The sequence below is a fragment of the Camellia sinensis genome, chromosome 12 (genome assembly GCF_055761805.1).
Source record: "Camellia sinensis isolate YWXY chromosome 12, ASM5576180v1, whole genome shotgun sequence".
NCBI lineage: Eukaryota > Viridiplantae > Streptophyta > Magnoliopsida > Ericales > Theaceae > Camellia > Camellia sinensis.
The window spans coordinates 86,096,275-86,119,518 of NC_138972.1; the positions used below are offsets into that span (position 1 = coordinate 86,096,275).

Genomic DNA, 23,244 nt, shown 5'->3' on the forward strand with positions numbered 1-23,244 from the left:
CCCGAATCAATCAATACATATGCATTTTGCGTACAGATAGAGAGGATACCTGACACAACGGTCTCGGTATTCTGCACATCTCCCGGTACTAGTGCGAACACTCGGTCTTGCCTCACAGGCTCTTTCCCGGTAGATCTGGGGTTAGGCTTTGGTGCTACAGTTGATGCTGCTGCGCTTGGTACAGCTTTACTACTGGCTTGTGGAGCAGAGGGCAGTCTTTAACCATGTGGCCCACCTTGCCACACCTGTAACAGGCTCCAGATATTCTGTAGCAGACCCCCTTGTGCTTCTTGCCACACTCAGGACAGGGTGGAATGAATCCACTCCCTTGACTGGGGCTAGTTGTCGACCCCGTATTCTGTTTCTTGTTGGCTGGGTTATGCTTGCCTTTCTTGAATTTGAAACCCTGCCTTTTACCATGCCATTCAGTTGTCGGTATTTCAGATTGTTTCACTGCTGCAATGTTCGACTCGGCCATCAATGCCCGGTCGAGAACACCCACAAAAGTCGGTAGTTTCAACACATTTATTCGGTCAAGAATTGCAACATTAAGGCCGCCTTCAAATTTCCTGGCCTTCTTATACTCAGTATCCACCATATGCGGTGCATAACGGGCAAGTTCAGTAAATTTCGTTTCATATTCGGCAACAGTCAATGTGCCCTGCTTCAGCTGTTCAAATTCAGTCACTTTTCTATCCCTAACACACTGAGGGAAATACTTTTCAAAGAAGGACTCCTTGAACTGAGCCCAAGTCATAACAGTATTTGTGTCGCGGATCAACATCCACCACCTTCTCGCTTCTTCTTGAAGGGTGAAGGTAGCTAACAATACTTTATGCGCTTCTGAGCACGGAAACACTTCAAATAGTTTCTCTGTTTCCAAAACCCAAGCTTCAGCTTTTAACGGTTCGAGGCCTCCCTGAAAGGATGGCGGTTTCATCTTGCTGAATTTATGGGTGAGAGCAATAATATCCCCATCATTCATATTCGCATTAGGTTTCGGCTGTACCGGAGGAGGAGGAGGTGGGGGCTGTTGGTTCTGTTGTTGTTCCAGTCTAGCAGTTATCAGTTCTATCATTCTTTCCATTCTTTCCATTCTTGCCTCGGTAGACGAGGATTCAGGTTCATTTGCATTATCCATTTCACTATAAGCAGTTATGACAGTTTTACACATAAGCAGTCATTTGTTTAACAGTTTACCACATTAGCATGTATTCAGTCATAACATAACCACACACTTATCATGTTCATGAGATGCCCTAATAACTTTTCTAGGACACCCTATAGCTCATTTGGACACGTGTGTGCGGTATAACTCGTGGTAAGTATCGCTCTGATACCACTCTGTCACGACCCAAACCCGGCCCTATGGGTTTAGCACCGTAACCGACCAGTAATCCGAGATTACCGAAGGCCTGCTTAACAGAAATACAGTAAAATAGAGTACAAGGCCTGGCGGAAGCCAATACAGTAATTAAACAATGTCCAATGAGCTGTGACAGTCTGTATGCCAAAAAGATTTTTCATGCATTCATACATATAGGAACAATACAGTCTATACAAAATTTACAGTCACACAGTACAGGGACCTAATCCCTTGATAACAGTACAGTTAGTCACTGACAGTCTATACAGTAATCCAAACGGTATGGAGACAGACGGGGGAAACAAACAAAACACCCCAACGCCATAGCATGGCAACTCGAAACCTCGCAGTGAGGCACAAAGGCTGGCTTGACAAAACTGGAGTTACCCTGACGCTCCTAGCTCCGATCTGGTGCCTGTACACCTACATATATATATGAGCAGTGAGCTAAAGCCCAGTGAATAACATAAAGCGTAAAGGGGTTTAGAATGAATGTCCTTACAGTAATGAAAACAGTTCACTTCAATCAGTATTTCAGTTGTTCAGTACAGTAAATAGTCATATGCGGTACATCCATTAGCATAACAGTAACAGTAGGTCTTAAAAGACCGAACAGTAATGATGGCCAGCAGTCAGTAAACAGTAGTGGTTCCACGAGGGAACCGACAGAGATCTCTGTAACAGTAACAGTAACAGTAAATAGTAAGTACTAAGGATGCCACAGTACAGTTCAGAAATAAAGGACATACATTCATTCAGTAATACCAGTTCAGTAAACAGTTCAATTCAGTATTCAAAAGATATCAGTTGAACATATCTTTATACAATTGTTACTCACTGAGTTCTGGGCTACAGTATGCTAGAGCGTGCCTCCCTAGTTGCCAACCCTACACAGTTCACAGATTGAACACACACTAAGCTACACAGTTGGGGCATATCATAATTAAATCCCTAATTTGCCTTGGTGTGTTCTACAACGATATCCTCATCAAGATGCCTTAAACTAGGCCTAAGAATGCCTAGGATGGGATGAGGATGCAAAGATGCACATTTAAAAGCATTTTCAGAAAAATAGAGTCCCGCTCGAGCGCATGTTTCCCCGCTCGAGCGGACATGCAACAAAGGTACACGCTCGAGCGTAAACTTTTCCGCTCGAGCGTACTGTAAAAGTACTGGATGGGTGAAATCTCCGCTCGACGCCCGCTCGAGCTTGAGACATGACTCCGCTCGAGCGCCCAATCTTCCGCTCGAGCGAACTGCAAAACAGTGCAGAGAGATGCTGGTTGCTCGGACTCCACGCTCGAGCGTAACTTACCCCGCTCGAGCGGAAGTGCGAAATCTGGAAAACCCAGATTGCACCTCCAAGCTCAAACTCAAGTTTAAATGCATCCAAACCGATCCTCTTGGGCTAAATTTCCAGAAAACACATGTAAACTCATAGTTAAACATGATTCAAAACTCAATTTGAGAAATCAAAGCCCAAGGGTGTTTTATTCAAACCCAATTTCAAACCAATTTTCAAGAACAACATTCAAACATGCACGGATGAGTTTTAAACCAAATTAAAGCTCCAAAGCTTGCTCAAATGGGCTCATTTCTTTTCAAAACCAGATGAAAACATGGTCCATAACAACAATATGAGCATGCATGTACTAATGTCCATGTAATCAACCTCAAAATGCAATAATACTAACATGCATGCAAGAGATGAGCTTCAATCCTCCATTAATGAACCAAATCATGACTTAGCTCTACAAATTAACATGAACCATGCATGAATCAACTTAAAGACAAAATTAAAAGATGAAATTCATACCTAGGTTCCTCGAATGCAAGTCTAGAGGTTCAATATAGCAATCTACACTTCAATTCCAAGCAATTCAAGCCAAATCAACAAGAACAATTCTCTCTCTCTCTAACTCTCCTCTCATGGTCGGTTAGAGGCAACACAAGGGCTGATGAAATGTGTTATGTGAGTGTAATGAGAATCAAAGATGACTCAAGTAGTGGGCCACTCGTGTGGCAAAATGGTAAATAAACCAAACTCTTTAATTAGCTTATTTTAATCTACTTTAATCATACCTAATCAGTTTTCAGATAATTATACCATAAAATCACATTAATCATGTTGATCATTAAACATCAATCAATTTCGGATTCGGCCGCCGATAAGGCCTTCCATTAGCAGTTTAAACATATAAGCATGAACAGATAATCATACAGTCAAACAGATAGAATGCAATTCAATCAAATGCATTCATTTAATTCAGTTTAAAGTTCGGTCAGTCAGTTCAGTACTTTAATCAGTTCAATTATCAGTCAGTTATCAGTCATTATCAGTTCCGTTTAGCAGTAATCGGTGATTATCGGTAATCAATCAGTCATTAATCAGTAAATAGTATGAGGGTTGTTACATCAGCCAGCCCACGAGTTAGGCCCATTCGGCTTTGCAAGCTCGTGCCCTGGCTAAGGCAATGGCAGATTTGCTAATCTGGTCGGCCAAATACCTAAGTTAAGCAGCCAATCTAACCATAACCGAAAGCAATATCATTCATTAACAACATTTTCCTTAGCAAGTTGAGCACAACTCATGAAATTTTATATACGCAAATTACTAAACAAAAAGCTACAAGCCCGCATGAAAATGTCTAGCAAAAAAACTATGACTGCAGTAACACATGAAAAATACAAAATTAAAAACTGTAAAAATACATTCGACATCCTAAAAACTATGTCAGTCGCCCAGATCAGTCATCGGAATCAGACTCCAATGACTCAACATCTACTTGCTCATACGGTATTGACATAATCAATGAAACTTTAGCAGCAACAATGCCTTTTGTGCCAGCCATGTTTGAATCCCTGATTTTCAAACTTGGGGACTTGGTCCAAATACTCGGCGAGTCCAGCATTTTTTCCGGCCTCGAATACTTTGGAAGCCTCCGAGTTGGCTGTTTCCTTCGCCGCCTTCATTTCAGCCAACTCAGCCTCCAGTTTGGAGACTGCTTTCTGGGCCAATTTGAGCACATCTTCGCTCACGTCCGCCTGCTTCTCGGTATCCGATCTCAATTAATCTGTGCTACGAGCCCTCTCCACCTCGGCGTCGGCCCTTGAGCCTTCCTTGTTTGCCCTTAAAGCTTCGACCTCGGCCCTTCTCCTCTGGCCTTAACTTTCTTTCGTAAACGACCAATTTGTTTGACGGCGTCGCGATGGCGACGGCCCATATCGACTATCCTTCCGACGGTCTGCAAAACAAGAATTTAAAACCATAACTTCAACAGTATTTGGATTAAGTGAAGCAAAGTCCGAATATGTACCAAAAGTGTCGATTGAGCGGCTAGTGTTGTCGTATTCAGATCTGGTTCCATCCGGAAAGCCTCCCTGTCAAACGGTAACGACACGGACGTAGTCAAGCTGAATGCGACTTCTGGATCTTTAAGCGCTAAAACGTGAGAAGAAACCGGCATGTTTTTTATCATCGGTTGAATGACAAAAGGAACGATCATATTCGATCCCTCTAATCGATGACGTTTGCTGCCTTGTTCTTCTGAGCCGGCCTCAAACTCGGCAGGGCATTTCTCTGCTTCTTCCTCAACTTCTTGGTTGGCCTGTACGATCAAAGTAGATTCGGCATTCCGATTTTTTGTCATATCCACCTCAATAACGCGCAAGGACTCTAATTTGCTAACAGGCAGGGAAAGTTGAGATTCGGTGGCGGGTGGTACTTTAGACAGAAGGGCCTCTGCTCTTCATCGCGCAGCCAACCTTTCCGCATTCGCTTTCCTGGCAAGTTTTGTCAGGCTTAACTTGACCATGTATTCGGGGCCTGCGGCGGGAAGATCCTCTAAGCCGTGAAAAACGCCGTCAAGTGAAAGATCCCCTCGGCTCGAAGTGGATGGAGGATCGGCCGAATTCAATACCTCGTCAGACTCGGTTTCGTACTGATCTGATTTGGTAATGAGAGGGTAATTTATGTATATAAATTGGGCCGAGCTGGGTGTTAGGCCAAGATTAGTCCAAATATGAAAGACAGTGGATACACCAGTCAAAAGGAGTACTACGGTTAGTTCGGTTGTCAGATAGGCTTGGGGGCAGCTCGGTTGCGGCACATTACGGATTAGCCCGGTCATCTCTTCTCACCAGAGTAAGAGAACCTTCTTCAGGGAAGTTTGAGTTAGTTCGGCTTGACACTTCTATGGATAGCTCGGTCTTAGCATTCGCAGCCGGGATAGAAGCAAGGAAGGGAAGAGTCGAACTAGTAGTCAGATCGGCCATACCTGCCTGTATAGTATGGTAGTGTTATTCTGGTCATATGGTAGTTCGGCCATGACAAAAACCATCTCACTTGGTTTAAGCAGTGGGGGGGTGTTAAAGAATAAGCATTATCCTATAGGAGTATGAATCCTAGGAGGACTCTACATGGAGAAGTAGAAGTCCTACTAGGATTATGCCACGCGAAACCTATAAAAGCTCACAAACATCACCTTGGGAGAGGTAACACACAACTTTGCTTTCTGAATACACAGAGCTTTTGTCTACTTGTCAAGTTTACTGACTTAGGCATCGGAGAGGTTTCCGGCACACACCCGTCGGCTAGCTCACGTTTGTGTTTTCAGGTGATAAGGCGACATCGTACGGAGGAGCGCAGACTTGGTCAACAGGATTATACGAGAAGGTTTATTTCTTTCCCGTACAGGTAACATTAGCTACATCCCGCTTTGAATCAGACCCTTCAAAACCAACCTGTCTCAAGTTTTTGAAGTCGAACAAAATAAGAGCGATAAGAGAATCTTCACCCTCCGGAACCGGGATATTTTTTTGCCGCTGAGAAGGTTGTATATGTTGGCTCGTAACGAAGCAGAACGTGGGTCGCCCTCCCTTGTTTTTGAAGACTTTGACGGCCAAAATACGTGAGCGCGACTTTGATGTCCGAAAGAACGGCGTCGTCAGTTGAAGACAGAACTTTCTTCAAATCGTTCCTTGCACAAGCCAAGCCGTAACGTTTCAAAGAAGAGGCTTTACAACAAAAATGAACAAATAATAAAAGTGAGAAGGCAACTAGCCACCTGGCTCGCCCCTCTGGCTAGGAATAGGGTTGACGTGATCCTCCATTTCACCAAATTCCAAGTTACCCTGGACAACGACCATAACATCATTAACTCGTTTCCCAGAACTGGAAAGCATAGTAATTAGCTGATGGTCGATATCCTTGGCCCTAAGGAAGAAACGCCCGTGCCGACCAAAAGACTTAGCCAAGGCATAGCAATGCCAGATGGCTAGAATGCCAAGGTTAATTCTAAGGCGGCGGTTGAGCGCTATAACCCCCATTATAATTCTAAAGAAATTCACATTGAATTGGGAAGGGATTAAACCCCAATGGCGAAGCACAGCCCTAAGAAACGGGTGAAGGGAAAAATGGACTCCACTCTCTGCGATTGAAAAAAGAGAAAAGATAATTGTGGTTTTGTCCTCCCTCTCCATATCAAGAGTGTCGTCTGCCACAAACGACAGACTGACATCATCAGGAATGGAGAAATGACGTTTAAAGCCAGCAATTTGATCTGACGAGAGAAGGTCTTTTAAATGTTTCGCTATGCCCTACAGTTTATAAGAATATGCCAAGGAATGAATAAATCAGAAAGAGTTTTCGAAGCAAGGAATGAGAGAACTTACAAAGGACGGAGAGGATATCGGAGAAGAGAGTTGCAGGGACGATTCAAAAGGCAATCCAGCGACGAGCGTCATAAAATACATACTCGAAAGGACGTCAAAATTTTAAATCGCAATAAATAGACACGTACGAGGGGGCGGGAAGTCGACACAACAACTGAAAGGGGTGCGCTAAGATATTCGCATGAGGATGAGGCCAACCGCCGAATTTTGGCTCTGACTTTTCGAAATTCGAAACTAAGTACTCCAGCCAAACTGTCGTTGGTAAAGTTCTTGGGGGGCAATTGTGGGAGCCGAATAAATAGAAGAGTCGGAATGTGCGTACCCCAAAAATCAAATATTATTCGGTTTCATATTGCGTGACTAGGATGCCGAATACGTTAGGAAGGCCGAATAGCCGGAGATCAGTAGCTCCGAATAAATAAAAGGGAAATGGGATAAAAGTAGGCTCAGGCCCTGAGGCCCAAAAAGCAAGTATAAATACAAGAACCATAAATTTAGAAAGGTATGTAACAATCACTTTTTGCTTAACTTAGTAAACAAGCTATCTTGAGTGTTTGAATTGACTTGTCCGTCGCAACGCTAATTCCGACACTCCCGACCGGAGTGTTTGTATATTTTCAGGTGACTAGCTGAGGATCACTAGCGTCTCCCAGGATCTGAAGAGTATTTCCAAACCACCTCTCCACAATAACTTATATATTTGTAAGAACTTACGCGATTTGATGAGATAACTTGTATATATTTATGACAATTTATACAAATATATATAATATATCTTACACACCAAAACACTTCATACACACACATGCGTATATATATATATACACTTAGGCAATTTTTTATATACATCCCTTTAAAAAAATAGGGAGCTTTTTTGATAAATCATCTTTCTAAGAGTTTTATTCCATCCAACCCACATTCTTTTTTACTATTCTATTAGATCCTATTTGATGTAAGAAGACAAAAAAACCCTCCATCTCTCCTGCCCATATTAATGTTGATATTTAATGTTGATTGTCATTACGTTTTGATAGTTCTCATGTATTAGGATGTTGACTATGTTTACTGTCACTGTATTCATATTAATTTAAAATGAATTTGTCATTATGTTATCAATTATATAATGTGAATATTCTCATCATATAGTTGAAATGAATATTCACATTAATGTGAAATGAATTTTTGTCACTGTGTTGTTAATTACATGATGTGAATATTCATACTAAAACATACGACGTTCACATCACTACATTAGATGAGAGAGAATGTACACATGTTGTGAACGTTCACATCACTACATGTTATGAATAAGAACGTATTATCAATTAAAAATATAATGAACATTATTTTTAATATGCTGTCAATTAAAAATAAGAAAGTTCACATGATGTGAACGTTCATATCACTACATTAGATGAGAGAATTTTTCGGGAAGGTGTTGTGAATGCTCACATTAGATAAGAGAGAATGTTTACATTATTTTTAATTGTTGTCAATTAAAATAATATTCAATCAGATGAGAGAGAATGCATATATTATTTTTAATGTGTTGTTAATTAAAATTATATTCACATTGTATAATAATATAAAATAATAATATCAATGTTATTTAATTTGTGCATGAAATTTCCTATGCCTTAATCATTTCCCTTCTCTCTCATTTCCTAACATTAAATATCAATATTAAATATTAAGGCATAAGAGTTTAAGAAAATAGTATAAATCAAGAAAAAAAACTTTATGAAATAAAAACATAAATACATGGGACTAAGTGGGTTAAAAAATTTATTCATGAACTTTTTGAGTCAGAACACTTCTAATTGAGATTTATCAATAAAAATCCCCAAAAAATATACTACACTCCTAATTATGTAGTTTTATTCTTTAATCATAATATTATTTTAATATAACTCAGTTTTATTCTTTAATCATAATATTATTTTAATATAACTCATAAATTTTGTAATTATTTGTTTAGTTATAATAGATATATTTTTAATTATGATTTAAAAAATTAAAGTTATACTACTAATTTTGTTTACTTTACTCTATTTTATTTGTTCTAAGAGTGTTTCTCATATGGGATAATTATTCAATAATGGTAAAGTATGTACACAAGATACTCGATAATATTGGAAAAAAAATGAGTAGATAAAATATTATGTTAAATTATTGAGAAATATGAAAAGGCCGAATAAATTATCATTTGGCATAACTTATTTTAGTCTATCTTTTTATCTTTTTTGGGTCACATCAATTAACATCTCATTTCTATTTTTCTACACATCTTTTTATAAAAAATAAAAAAAATATACTTATTTAGGAGATCCCAAACCACTCCTAAGAATATGAACGCATAGTAATAGTATATAATTTTCCCCTCATATGTCTATGCCTTCGTTTAGCATGAGTTAAAATAAGATTTTTTTTGACTAAAATAATCATAAAAAAGACAAAATAATTTTTTTAATTTAATAAAATAAAATATTACATTTAAACCACAATCACCTTATTTATTCTCTTACAAAAATTTTAAAAACCCAAAAAATCTATCCCAAATAATTTTTTTAACGACAAACTGGCCTCGTTGGGGAACATGCTAATTTAGTAACTTTTTAGCTATTTGGCTAAAATATGAGCTAAAAAAAATTATGTTTAGGATGATTTTTTGACTTTTTACGAAAAGATGTGTAAAAAATAGAGAGGAAAGAGAATCTTTGACTTTTGATATGGATTGTTGGCTGTTTAGTTTTTTTAGTGACTTTTTGACTAAAAAAATGGAGCTTTTATTTGCACACACCCATTACACTTTATACACATCTTTTTCAATAAATAATTGGTTCGAAAGTAACATTCCGAAAATAAGCAATTGGTTCGGAAGTAGCATTCTGAAAATAAACAATTGGTTCGAAAGTAGACTTCTGAATTTTTATTATTTTTTCGGCATTCAACTTCCGAATATATTTATTTGATATCCATAATAATAATTTCACTTAAAAAAAAATTTATAATAAAATTTTTTTTTATGAAATGTGTGCAAAGAGAGAAAGGGGATGCGTAAATAGAAGCTCTCCTAAAAAAAATCGCTTGTCCAAGGAGGCATAAAGTAATTTCCCAAAATAACCTTATTGCTGTCTTTGCCAAAAACCATCGAGCAAGGATCCTCTAGAGTGATTTTTCCCTAAAGTTTCCTAAAGTGCTACAGTGTATGGTTGAGATTTACTGGCAAGTCACATCAATTTTTCTGATGTGATTTGCCAGTAAATCTCAACCACACAATATAGCACTCTAGGAAACTTTAGGAAAATTTCACTCTAGAGGATCCTTGGTGAAAACCATCTCACCCAAAACTCTTTTATCTTTGGAAAAAGGGCAAGAAATCTCTCTTTCTCTCGCGCTCGCGCAATTTCTTCTTTAGCGGGTTGCCTTCGCTGTCGTCTCCATGCTCACACACGCACTGTAGTCACATTGGAGCAAAATATATCCAGACCAATATACATATCTCTGTATATACACAGAATCCGATTTATTTATTTGTTTTCAAATCAATTCCCTCGATTATCCTCGCCAACCCCCTCAATCTAGGGTTTTTCTATCTTCTCCTGAATCGAATTCGGTTTTTCGTATCACATCCCACTTGAACCAAATATTGGGTTTTGCGATCCCCAATTGTTAGATTACCCGTTTCTGTTAGTTACCGACTTGTTTATTTGATCTGGGTTTGGTTCTCTCATGAAAAAGATTTGATTTTTAATTAATGGTTCGATGAGTCGGAGCTAGGGTTTTCAACTTGCTTTCATCATCGAACATAAGGTGGGTAAACGATGCTTTGATTCAATATATACATATATATTGTTATTGATATGCTCGATTTCAAAATTTCATTGTCACTATTGTGTGCTGAGTTGTGGCTTGCCCTTTCTTGAACTTCATGCAATCTTTATTATTGGTCTGTTTATTTCTGATAAGTTTTCATGTTCTTTATTGTTATGGTGGAAAAAGTCAAGGTATTGGTGGTGGGTGATGTGGTTCGAGGAGTGAAGAGTGGCCCGCATTTGTTGTTATAAACTGGTGTTATCGAGATGTCGGCGTTGAATCGCAACGGCATCAGTTTCATCAATTGTTTCTTTCATTTTTCTGAATGGCATCCGTTGGAATAGCGAAGCCGGTTAGGGCTTGGAGCCCACAGTTTATAAACTAGGTTAGAACCTTCAATTTGCGCGTGTATATGCACAACACAAGCACACATGTAGCACAAATAACTAAATTTTTGTTTGTTTCCATTTTAATGTTGGAATTAACTTTGCATTTTGTGGAGCAGGGTTAGTCTTTGAGGTTGATATTGATGTCAGGAATATTGTTTTGTTCAGTCAAAGTTTGTTATTTTGTTGGCCTATAAATTGGAATTTATCACTTCAAGGCTTAAACGTCTCATGTTTAATAAGATATTTTCATTTGCGGGAGTGACCCGAATGGGGTGCTGTGATTGTTTTGGATTTTCATTTGGAAGAAAACCCAAAAAGTTAGCAAGGCGTAATGCACACATGGGCAATCACGAGTCACAGGAGTTGTTGCTTAGTGAAGATATAGAAGATGTGGACGATTGTTCGTATAATGATGATGTATCTGATACGGGACATGGGGATGAAGGTGAGCTGCGTAGCCCTACGAAATGTTCTGAAGAGATTATCATGTACAGAATTCAACATGGATTGATTTGTAGGGAGTTTCCTGTTAAGGAGACCCACAAACTTATTCGCTCAGAGGTAATTAGTGGAATGTAATTTAGGTTCCACCGCTGTCTTTGTTCAAAAGTTTTACTCAACTGATTAGCTTCTACTGCTGTCTTTGTTCAAAAGTTCTGCTGAGTTATTTTTTGTCCTATAGTGTACTTTATTGGTTTGATATATGTTGTCATGGCTGTATATGCATTGAAGAACCTATGTCAACTGGTCAAGTTTTTCCATATGGTAAGGTTGTCCATGAGATGCTGTTAGGCTCAAAATTATTTTAGGGATGAAAGCTATCTTACTTGATGCACAATATCTGGATGTGACATAGCTCATAAGGGAAGTTTGGGGATTGGAATCCAAATAGTCAATTAGTCTAATAGTTTGGCTCTTCGTCTGCTTGATCTGGCCAATGATGTTGGCATGCCTCTGAATGGTATCATGCCTCTAGAAAGTTTGTGTCTAAAAGATCATTTATGTAGCTTTATATGGATGAAAAAGTTCCAAGTGATTTGCTTAATTCTTTGTCGTGGTTATATCAAGTCATTGCTAAGTACATTTTTTCAGTACTCCTAAATTATGCTATTAGCATTCTTTATTTAATTTTTTGGTCTTATGTATATTTATGGGTGTTGTTATTTGGTAGTTTGCCCTCCACATTATTGAAGGGGGCCATTTGAAGCTAAATCCTATATTTGTGCATGTGCTTGCTAGTTGGCTGTAAATGAGATCATATTGTTTGTCATTTGTCTTCTATGTGCACATCTCCACTTAGTTTTTTTATGTTAAGAAAACATATTGTACCTCGTGTACAGGAATTTCATCAAATGAAGTATTGATATCTGGTATGGTTTAGTACTATTAATTTTTGGGTTCATCATCAGGATGAAAACGGGGACAAGATGGTTAATGAATATGTTCGTGAATTCAAGATTGGTTCTGGTAGCTATGGAAAAGTGGTAATTTTATTTCTATGGTGATATTATGTAACTTTTTACTTGGTATAGGAAGTTATTCTTTAGACTTCTTATGGCCTTGCTAATGCAACAGGTTCTTTACCGAAGTAGTGTTGATGGGAAGCATTATGCAATCAAGGTAGTTCTTTCATTATGTAGGGGCTTGAGTATTGTGCAATGTATTTTTGTCCTTAAAGGTTTGCAAAGCCTTGTGGTTCATGTCTAGCTTATTGTTGAAATTACTTCTGTTTCATCTTGCCTGAGGAAAATAAATTTGTGTTTTTGCTTTATTGGATATGCTTCTGTTCTATTGGCGGGATGTGGAGTTTGAGTATGCTAGTTTATCAACATAAAGGCTTCCTATCATTTATTTATCTTGTACTGAAGTTATAAAGAGTGACTGGGAAATAGTGAATGTGGAGTGGTTTGGGATTATGTCACTCCATTTCTACATATTCCCATTGACCCTGTTGGAAAAGTTTGAGCTGATTATGTTTGTTTATTTATTTGGGGTTAGATCATTTTTGTTTAGGGAAACATAAGTTGCCTTGTTTAGTACCTCTAGGGATATAAATCATAGCATTATGAAACTGAAACTTAATGCCAAATAGTTCATATATAATCGTATTGGTCCAAATTTATGACTACATAGCATTGTGAAACCGAAATATAGTGCCATATAGTTTCATAATTAACTAATATTTCCAATTTTAACTTGCAGTCCTTTCACAAGTCTTATTTACTGAAACAGCGAGTAGCACCTTGTGAGACTGCTATGACTGACGTTCTCCGTGAGGTATTTTCTAATGTCCTGTGTAATTTATCTTGTTCAAATGTTATTTGAATTTCTTGTGAACTCTAGCAAGCTCTTCAACATGGATGTTTAAAGTGAAATCTTCTGAAAATTACACTAATTGTTGATTTACATATTGGGTTATGGACATGGTGAGAACGTGCAGCATCCTGGCATTAGGTAGCCTATATTGGTGCTGCTTCTGGTTGTTTTGATATAGAGCGACATGGATCTGACTTCGTTACTCCTTTACAGTTTTTTAGTATATTACTTATGCAGCTTTAATAGTTCCGTTTCTTTTTTTGGTTGGTTGTTCTTTTCTTTTCATGTCTTGAGTTCTAGGTTAATTGTGTTAATTCTTTTGCTTTTCAGGTCTTAATTATGAAAATGTTGGAGCATCCCAATATAGTTAATCTCATTGAGGTGATCGATGACCCTACCACAGATCACTTTTACATGGGTATTCTCTCTCTCTCCCCTGTGTTTTTGGGTTTGCCCGCTCTCACTTTATTCTACACGTCTGTGTCTGAATGTGATCATCATCTTGCACGATGTTAATAATTTTTGAAAAATGTGAAAGTTGCCTTGTGTTTGATGGTGAACACTTCTTTCCTTTGCTCAGTTCTGGAATATGTGGAAGGCAAATGGGTCTGTGAGGGTTCTGGTCCACCAGGTGGCTTGGGAGAAAACAAAGCACGAAAGTACTTGCGGGATATAGTTTCTGGGTTGATGTATCTCCATGCTCATGTATTTATTTTCTACCTTCCTTTTTTTTCTTTTTTTGGTTCTACAGTGCTCTTATGATCTTAGCTATTGCTAAGGTCTGATTGTTGGGTTGACTATGATATTTTGTTTTGAAAACAAATGTTAAATTTATCGTAGTTACTTAATTGATTTGACCCTATTCCTTTTTGTGCATGCAAACATCAATTGTTTTGATGTTGTTATGCATGAGTAATGAAAATTTTCAAACCTCATAGCTAATTGCTATTAATCAGCCATAATGTGAATTTTTTTGGCTGCTGGGATCAGTTTAAAAGCAATTTTTTTTTATCTTCTAATTGATTTTACTACCTGCTAGTGTGAAACGTAAATCAACTTTTTGTTTGATGAATAGTTTTTATTCTCCTAATATTAGTAGTGAGCCCAGAATTACAATATCGCAGCCGGAAACCTGAACTTTTAGGGCTGAATATATTGCGAAGGCTAGATGGTGGCAAAATATGGGGTTGTAAGGTTTCAAAAGTCAAAAAGGATATAGTTTTGAGAGTGAAGGTATGAGATTTTGGTGTTGTTCTGGTAACTAAGTAGGGGCCGTTTTATGTTTTTTTGCAAGTAGGGTACTAGGGTTGAGGAACAATGGTACTAGATGGTTGAATGGGGATTAGTAGAGATCTGGTTTTGTGGTTTAGGTTAAAAATGCTGAAAAATTAATTAAAGGAGAAGGATACGAAGGTAGTTAATAGGAATCACGAGTAGAGGCCTTAGGCATCACATCTAGAGTTTAATTGCATCACTGAATGTCAAAGATGCTTATTTGCTGGAATTAATTCTCTCAAGATTATTCTGTCTGACACGTATTTTATGGACTTAGTAAGTATTTTGTAACTTAATAGGAATTGGATTTCCAGTTAGAAAACTAAAACTTTTGACTCTCAAAACTTATCTATTGTTCAGGTTAGAAAACATAACTTGACATTACGATGACCCATGGGTGATCTATAGTCCATGTCAAGGAAATTTTGCAAATTTCCAAAAATACCCCATATCATATAGAAAACTAACTAGATAAATACATACCCTAAATATTCATAATATAAGACTATACTAAACCAAAAAACCTAATTATTTATGTTTTGAAATTTTCCCAATTGAGTTTGGGTTGAAAACAACTAATTTTCAAACTTGGAATTTCCTTTAATTTTGTTTTTTTTTGTTTCTTTATCTTCTTGTGGACTGCAACAAGGGTTTTTTATCTTTCTGTTCTCTGTTTATAGTGTCTGCCCAGCAATGATGCTAGATTGACTTAACTAGCTTTTGCTTTGAGATTTTTATCTATAGCTAACTCTTAGCTCAATGTCATTTACTAGTTCTTGGCATTTTTCATGGTAGATGTGTATTGTCAGTGTATGTTTACAGACTAAAGTAGTTTGCATGCTTCTTGTTGTTGGTGAGATTTGTGAAGGAAGTTATTATACTTTTTTTAGTTATACATCTGTTCTATACTAAGTATATTATCTATACTATTATTAAGTGAGGGCCTAAATTGGATTAGCGAAACCTTCTTCTACTCATGTCACGTGTCAACTTTATATATGCTAAAATAAAAAATTATTATACACAACGTAAGCTAGTTTTGAACCCGAGACCTTGGGTTTAATTAAGAATATACTTATCACTTAAGCAACATACATATTATGATATTAAATTCTTTATTATTTGTTTTTATTATTAGTTATTTGAATTGCACACGTATCGTGTGTGCCACATGCTAGTATATTATAATGTGAACACCCCACCAATTGGTGTGAACACACAATTGAAGTTGTGTTAACTCAAATTATAATACCAAAATTATCCAAATAAAATAAGTTTTACAATTATTTTAAATTATTCCCATCAATAACTGTTTGGGAAAAAATGTAAGAAAACCACACCCCAAAGTACTGAGTTTTCCACTCCCCCATACCATCTCTTCACTACCCTGTTTTAAATTATTCATTGACACGTGGGCATGTGATTAAATCACATTTTGAAATGCAGACTTGAACACCAGAAAATGATGGTTGCCTTTTCAATTGTGTCTTGTGCTCTGTTTAACCCAAATTATAGTTATGGTTTTCCTGTGTTTGCCTCTTCTTGTGTCACAAAACATTATATTGATTTTTGTTTTTTTCCAACAGAATATTGTACATGGTGATATTAAACCTGATAATCTATTGGTCACTGCTGCTGGTACAGTGAAGATTGGGGACTTCAGTGTCAGCCAGGTTTTTGAGGTATTGATCTGCTTTAACCATGATTTGATTAGAATAATTAGATGTATGCATATGTTTTTTTTCAAGGAATGATATGCAGGAAATTTGATTGTTGTTTTCTTTTTTGTTTTTCTTTTCCTTTTTTCCTTTGTAGAATATTCATTTTTATTAGCTTTTGTTAATTATGATATATATATTTTTTTGAAATAACTATTATGATTAAAAACACATGCATTTATTTAATCAGCTTGGTTACAATCTCACTTGAGATTGGCTTTGTTAAATGATCATGAGCCATGCCTGATCCTATGTTACTAGAAAACGCTAATACCCTAGCGAATTGCGTATTGGTACACAGGTTCCAAAATATGGTACACATGTGTTCCAAAATGGTAAATTTAGCAATTTGAAACGATCCCGAAAGTTTTTTCCAATAAATTTTCTTAAATGTTTTCTTAGGAGGAAAAAATCAAATATAATGAATTAAAATTTAAGGTAAGTTAAGTTTTGACAAGACAAAACATAAAAAATGTTTTGCTACATGAAGAAGAAAAACTAAATTTTATTAGATGCCTAATAGTTAAAAGAAAATTATTCTAAAAGTATCTTAAATTTGCAAGTATCGTATATACAAGTCTACCCCTATTGTACCACATTTTAGAGCATGTGGCGTATCACGATCCCGTTCTCGTTCCCCGTACCGGAATGATCCACGTTTCAGGTAACATAGGCCTGATCATATTTTGCATAGCTTGCTTTGTAAATCTGTGGCAAACTTGGCTTAATAAGCTAACAAGCACTCTAGGTTTATCCTTGTTAAACCTTGTTGATTTAATTTTCATTATTTTTGTTCAATTTTTTTCTGACAATTGGAAATGGATTTGATATGCCTGGTGTCTTGATCTGTAGCTTTGTTTCAATAAAAAATTTGGAAATTGCATTCATGATTCATCTGCACTTGTGGACATACTGATTTAACTTGTTCGTACTGATTGTCTTGTCTTTATCTTTCCCTATAACTAGTTTCTGGAGGTCAGTGGCTCACATTGAGTGCTTTATATTGTGATTGGAGAGGAATTTGGTGTCTACCGCATTCATAGTATTGTTTATTAATAATTGGAAAACAATCTAATATTATAATATACCTGTTTTTGGTCTTGCTCTGTAATCTTATTCCAGATGGGAGTGAAAAATTTTGCCTTTATTTGTCTGTTAATGATTAGACTGGTTGTAGCATTTGAACAATTTTCTCATCATAACATTTACATAGCCCCCAATCATGGCTCCTAATGGAACACGACTTCTGGACGTTGTTAGATCAGTGGACAGAATATCACTTGCTGTATTGATCGTGTGTCAATATTTTGCCTATATTTGATTTTATATGTCAAAATAGATTGATTTTGATCCACTTGTCCAAAAATGCCAATCAATTACAGTGAGCATCAATGAGCGACCAAGTTACGTATCATGTTCTTTGTAGCACTTCTACTTGCTTGTGAGCTTTGGTATGTCATTTTAATGGAAGGCTTGGTTGAACTTAGGCCAGGATTGGCAAGTCCCAAAAAATTCAAAAAGCCAAAAAGCAAAAAAGTCATTACTATTCACAAATAAAAAATATTAAAAAAATATTTTATACATTTTTGTAATATAAAAATTTGAATTACACTGTCAGTTGTACTGCCCCAGCAGGAATGCAGGTCATACACTTTTTAGGCAAAAAAAAAATTACATACGTAAAGCCACAAAGTTTGATGGTAATGTTGGGCCTTTGGGGGGCCCACTAAGTGTTCCGTTTTGATAATCCGAACCGTTCAATATGTAGAACTCGTCGAGTACTATATGTCTGTAAAAAATCACGTTAATCGGATATCGTTAACTATTAGGGATGGCAATTTGAAACCGGCCCGATGGGGACCTAATCCCCCGACCCCGAATTGAGCGGGTTTTTCCCGAAAAATACCCCCACGGGGACGGGGATGGTATTTAAAAATTAATCCCTGAACAGATTCGGGCCGGGGACGGGGATAAGTGTTCCCCGTACCCGGCCCGTCCCCGTCCCCGTTCCCCGGCCTGGTTTATCCCCGAACTTATCCCCGTATATATATACTTTCCTATTCACTCATTTCTCTATTCACTGATTTCACAAAATCCATTCTCTTCCACACTATCTCTCTCACACACCCTAATCTAGTTTTCATCTTGGTCTTCGTCTCACACCCTAAGCCCCCTCTCTCTCTCTTCTCCTCACCTCTGTTGCTGCCTTGTCACCGACCACCACCAATCGTCAATGGAAGAACCACTCTCTTCTCTCTTCTCTCTTCTCTTCTGTCCCTCTCGGAATCACTCTCGGAATCAGCCAACAGATCGTGAATCAGAGAATGGTTCTTCTGTCCCTCTCGGTCTCAGGCTCGGAATCAGCCACAGATCGTGAATCAGCCAACAGATCTCAGATCGTGAATCTCTCTCGGAAACCGATCGTGAATGAGCCCTTAGATCGTGATCACCAACAGATCGTGAATCAGCCCTTAGATCTCAGATTTTTTTTTTTGATTCAGATATATATATATATATTTTGAATCACTCTCTCTCTCTCTATATATATATTTTTTGAATCATTCTCTATATCGTGAATCACTCTCTCTCTCTCTCTCTATATATATATATATATTTGATTCAGATTTTTTTTTGATTCAGAATATATATATATATCTCATTGTTGTTGTTGTTGTTGTTGTTGACGAAGAAGAAACAGAGGATCATTATTAGATTATTATTGTTGTGCATTGTTGTTCATCTCAGATCTAACAAGATTATTATTGTTGCTGCTGGTTTTTTTTTTTTTTTTTTTTTTGGCCCGGGGAATGTCTGGGGTTGGGGAAAACCGATCCCCGTTAGGGGATGGGGGCGGGGACGATGATGGGTCCCCCGTCGGGGATCGGGGCCGGGGACAGGATAATTTTCACCATCGGGGACGGGGAGGGTGATCCCTGGTCCCGCCCCGCCCTGTTGCCATTCCTATTAATTATATGATCAAATCAGTTTTGTATAAACAAAATGGATGGTGTGATACTTAACTGTTGAAAAAAAACTAATCCGATCATATAGCTATCGATATCCGATCAACGTGATTTTTTACAGGTATATAATACTCGACGAGTTGTACATATTGAACGGTTCAAATTATTAAAATGGGACCCGTGGTGGCCCCCACGGACCGACCATCACTGTCCAAACACTTTGCCCCGAAGGAGGCAATAATTTGCTGTGTAAGACATATACAACCTACTCAACTTTCTTCTCCTATACACTTTATTTATACAATTTTTTATTACATATTTTTTCGTAAAAAGACAATGTTAACCCAAACATTCATATTTTTTTTCTCAACTTTTTAGTCTAAAAAGACAAAAAGTGCACTTATTTAGGACACCCCAAACAACCTATTAATATTCAGCTTGACCAACCCTAGCAACATATCCTATAAGCTTGACGTGAGTTTGGCTTGTGCTTGGGGAAGAGAGATTTGCTTAGGTTGAGCTTTTGCTTTGACGAATCCTATTTTGCCAATCAATCTTTGGAATGTATGAAATTGGGTCAAATTGAATTTTCTTTTATGCCACAATGCAGAAAAAAACTCACAGATATCGGGCTTTCTACGTCAGATTGATTTGCTATCTGTACTATTGACTTGATTGCTGCTCATTGATGTGATTCTATGTTTCTATTCTCTACAAAACCACTTTATTTCTATTGTTGTCCAAAGTTATTCAGTTTCCAGCTGCAACCGATAGGAAGTCCAGCATGATGTTATCCCTAACTGCCTCGCATTCCGTTTGGTTTGGTTCATTTGCAGGATGATAATGATGAGCTTCGCCGCTCTCCTGGAACTCCTGTATTTACTGCACCAGAGTGCTGTTTAGGTTAGATATCTCTCTGTCCATTTGGGAATTTTTTTTTTTCCAAAATCAAAATCACAAAGTGCATGGGATGTATTTACCACTCAGCTTGTAGATTGTTATCTGATAAACAGGTCTAACATATGGTGGCAAAGCAGCTGACACGTGGGCAATGGGAGTTAGTTTGTACTGTATGGTCTTCGGTAAATACCCATTTCTTGGAGACACACTGCAGGATACATATGACAAGGTATTGTGGATTGCTTGTATTGCCACATTTAGGTTGTGTATGGATTTTGGGTTTGTGGAGGAAAAAAGGCAAGGGAAAAGTGAATCCAAGATCCAAACAGTATATTTCACATTAGTTATTTATTTATTGTTCATATCTAGCATCTTTATTTTATTTTTAACTTCGTAACTTTTTGTTTTCCACAGATCGTTAATAACCCTTTATCTCTCCCTGATCGTGTGAACCCCTTGCTGAAGAACTTACTGGAAGGTTTACTCTGCAAAGGTCAATCTCTTCTACTTTCAGCTGGTGGTTTTGGATCTTTTCTTTTGGGGGAATATATATTAAAAAAAAAGAAAAAAAAAAGAAGGAAAGTAGGGAAAATAATTTAGATTTGTGCAAATGAAGTCCATGAATTTGATTTTTGCTCCCCTATTTCTCACTTCTGTGATGTTCCACCTTTTTCCATCAAGCAGGCTAATTTTGGCTTTTCTATGGTCGATGAAAAGTAAGTCTATTTGGGCGAAAAATGTTTTCATCTTTTGAAAGGTGGAAAATTATTTGGACTAAAGTCTTATCAATGCCATCACACTACCAGCCAGCATCACCTCCACGTCCACCTCCACCTCCTCCTCCTCCTCCTCCTCCTCCTCCTCTGCATTGCCACCACCACCGCCACCACCAATATCACCATTAGTATATTAGTTTCAATGATGCGACCAAACCAAAACATAAAAAGTTGTTTTCTCCGGAAAACTTTTTCTGAAAGAAGTTTTTTGCCAAAACAAACAGAGTGTTAGTGATATTTATTCTTCTTTTTTCTTTCCTTGTTGAAACTTTCAAACACTGTTTATGCAGATCCAAGACGCAGGATGACATTAGGGGCTGTTTCTGAGCATGCTTGGGTTGTTGGAGAAGAAGGGCCTATCCCTCGGTATTTATGTTGGTGCAAGCGTAAAAGGTTGCAGAGTGACAAATCTGATGGGATTTGCAGAGACAATCAGGCTCATATTGAGGACAGCACCACCGCCACCACCGTGTAATGTGTTTGGGATTTGTTTTTGTATAGTAGTAATTAAACACTAGTTTTTTTTAATCCGATCATTGAAGTAAACGTGTAAAGAGCTAAGCAAAGCACGGAAAAGGCTTGTAAGTAGAGATGCTAGAAAAACATGGGTTGATGTGAGATTTTCTGACCTATACTTACAGTTGACACCAAACACTAAGGATGAGTATGCTCTTCCAATTTGAAAGGTATCTTTGTTCTGATTTTAGGGTATACGCTTGTGTTGTACCTTGTAAACAATACGACCATTGTGGGAGACTTTGTATTTTCTTCATATTCCGGAACGCTATTGTTTGCCAAAGTTTTCCTCTATTGTCTAGAGTGTTAGATGATATGACAACAGAGATTTGATTCTAGGGGTATTCTAGGGGTAAACCGGCCTTGATTGGGTGTAGCGTAGACCCTCTTGTAGATCATGGACCATCAGGAAAAAACCTAGTTTTAAGAGACTGTTGCTTGGCTTTTTAGCTGGACAGAAATGGACATCGTGACATATTACGAAAGGGTATTCAGGTGGTCCCGAGTCCTTGCTGTGAGTGTGGTCTCACCTTGTGCTGGAAATTTGCTTGCATTGCACTCTCTCTATCTCTCCACATGGATAGACATTAGGGATGCAAGGAAAATAAAAAAACAACAATGATTCATCCCCCTTTTTTCCCCACCCCTTTGACCCCCTCTCTCTCTCATTGGTTACATTTTTTTTTTCTTTTTTTTCCTACTCCTCCAATCACCACCCGCCACGTGGCAAAGGGGTGAGGGGTGACCCCCAAAAGGGTCCCAAGTATTATTCATAAAAAAATGGATCAAACTGATTGTATCGGACTGAAATGGTTATATTTGGTATTTTTTTTTTTTTTGAAAATAAGAATTGATTTGTATGATTTTTTAATTAATTTTTTGTGATTTTTGGTTTGATATCCGTTTAAGCATTTTATGTACTAAATTAAATCAAAATCAATTGCTTCATCATATATTATATTTATAATATATATAATTTAATAATAAAATAATATTATTAAGCATAATAAATTATTAATCTCAATTAATTAACTTTATCATTGCTATAATCCAAGTTAGAGCATTTCTAACATTTTAATCCTTTTTTTTAAAAATTTGATACCGTACGTTTTAACGGAATAATCTAAGATTTCATTAAATTACCGGTCAATTGGGTGGATGATCAGGAATGTCTGAACGGTGTAAATTTTTCAAAATTCTAAAACAAATTTTGTAAGAAGGTGGTCAATTGAGGAGACAACTGGTCGGACATTTGGCCGGTTGTTCGGTGCTCATACATACTTGCATCTCTAACGGCTATGTACAGTGAATTGATGGAAGGCACCAGCCATCCTCAATTTGATGAAAAATTGAAGATACCCTCGATTTAATACCGGTTTGGTGTAAGCGTTGGAGCACCAAACGGTCTACTCTTTTTATCAAATTTAAATTGAATGAACCAAAAGATGAAGCGTTGGAGACGCTCTTAGTAAACTCTTATTATATAATCTTAATTCTAATTCACTATTCTTTGGGGGTGTTTAAAATGATATAAAT

The 23,244-nt window shown here is 37.3% G+C and overlaps 1 protein-coding gene across 2 annotated transcripts; it reads left to right on the forward strand.

The window, feature by feature from the left end:
• The first annotated feature begins 10,357 nt into the window (after positions 1-10,357).
• Positions 10,358-21,991, forward strand: LOC114308165 (serine/threonine-protein kinase GRIK1). Of its 2 annotated transcripts, none has more exons than XM_028253688.2 (13): positions 10,358-10,852; positions 11,042-11,240; positions 11,361-11,805; positions 12,654-12,728; positions 12,820-12,864; positions 13,447-13,521; positions 13,891-13,978; positions 14,141-14,265; positions 16,422-16,517; positions 20,353-20,419; positions 20,530-20,645; positions 20,831-20,909; positions 21,483-21,991. In XM_028253688.2, exons 3-13 carry the CDS (start codon positions 11,473-11,475, stop codon positions 21,665-21,667), a joined length of 1,284 nt encoding a protein of 427 aa, XP_028109489.2. In that variant the 5' UTR covers positions 10,358-10,852; positions 11,042-11,240; positions 11,361-11,472; the 3' UTR covers positions 21,668-21,991. The 2 variants fall into 2 exon arrangements, with proteins under 2 accessions (XP_028109489.2, XP_028109490.2); XM_028253689.2 differs by having other exon boundaries at positions 10,371-10,852; positions 11,047-11,240.
• Positions 21,992-23,244: the final 1,253 nt, after the last annotated feature.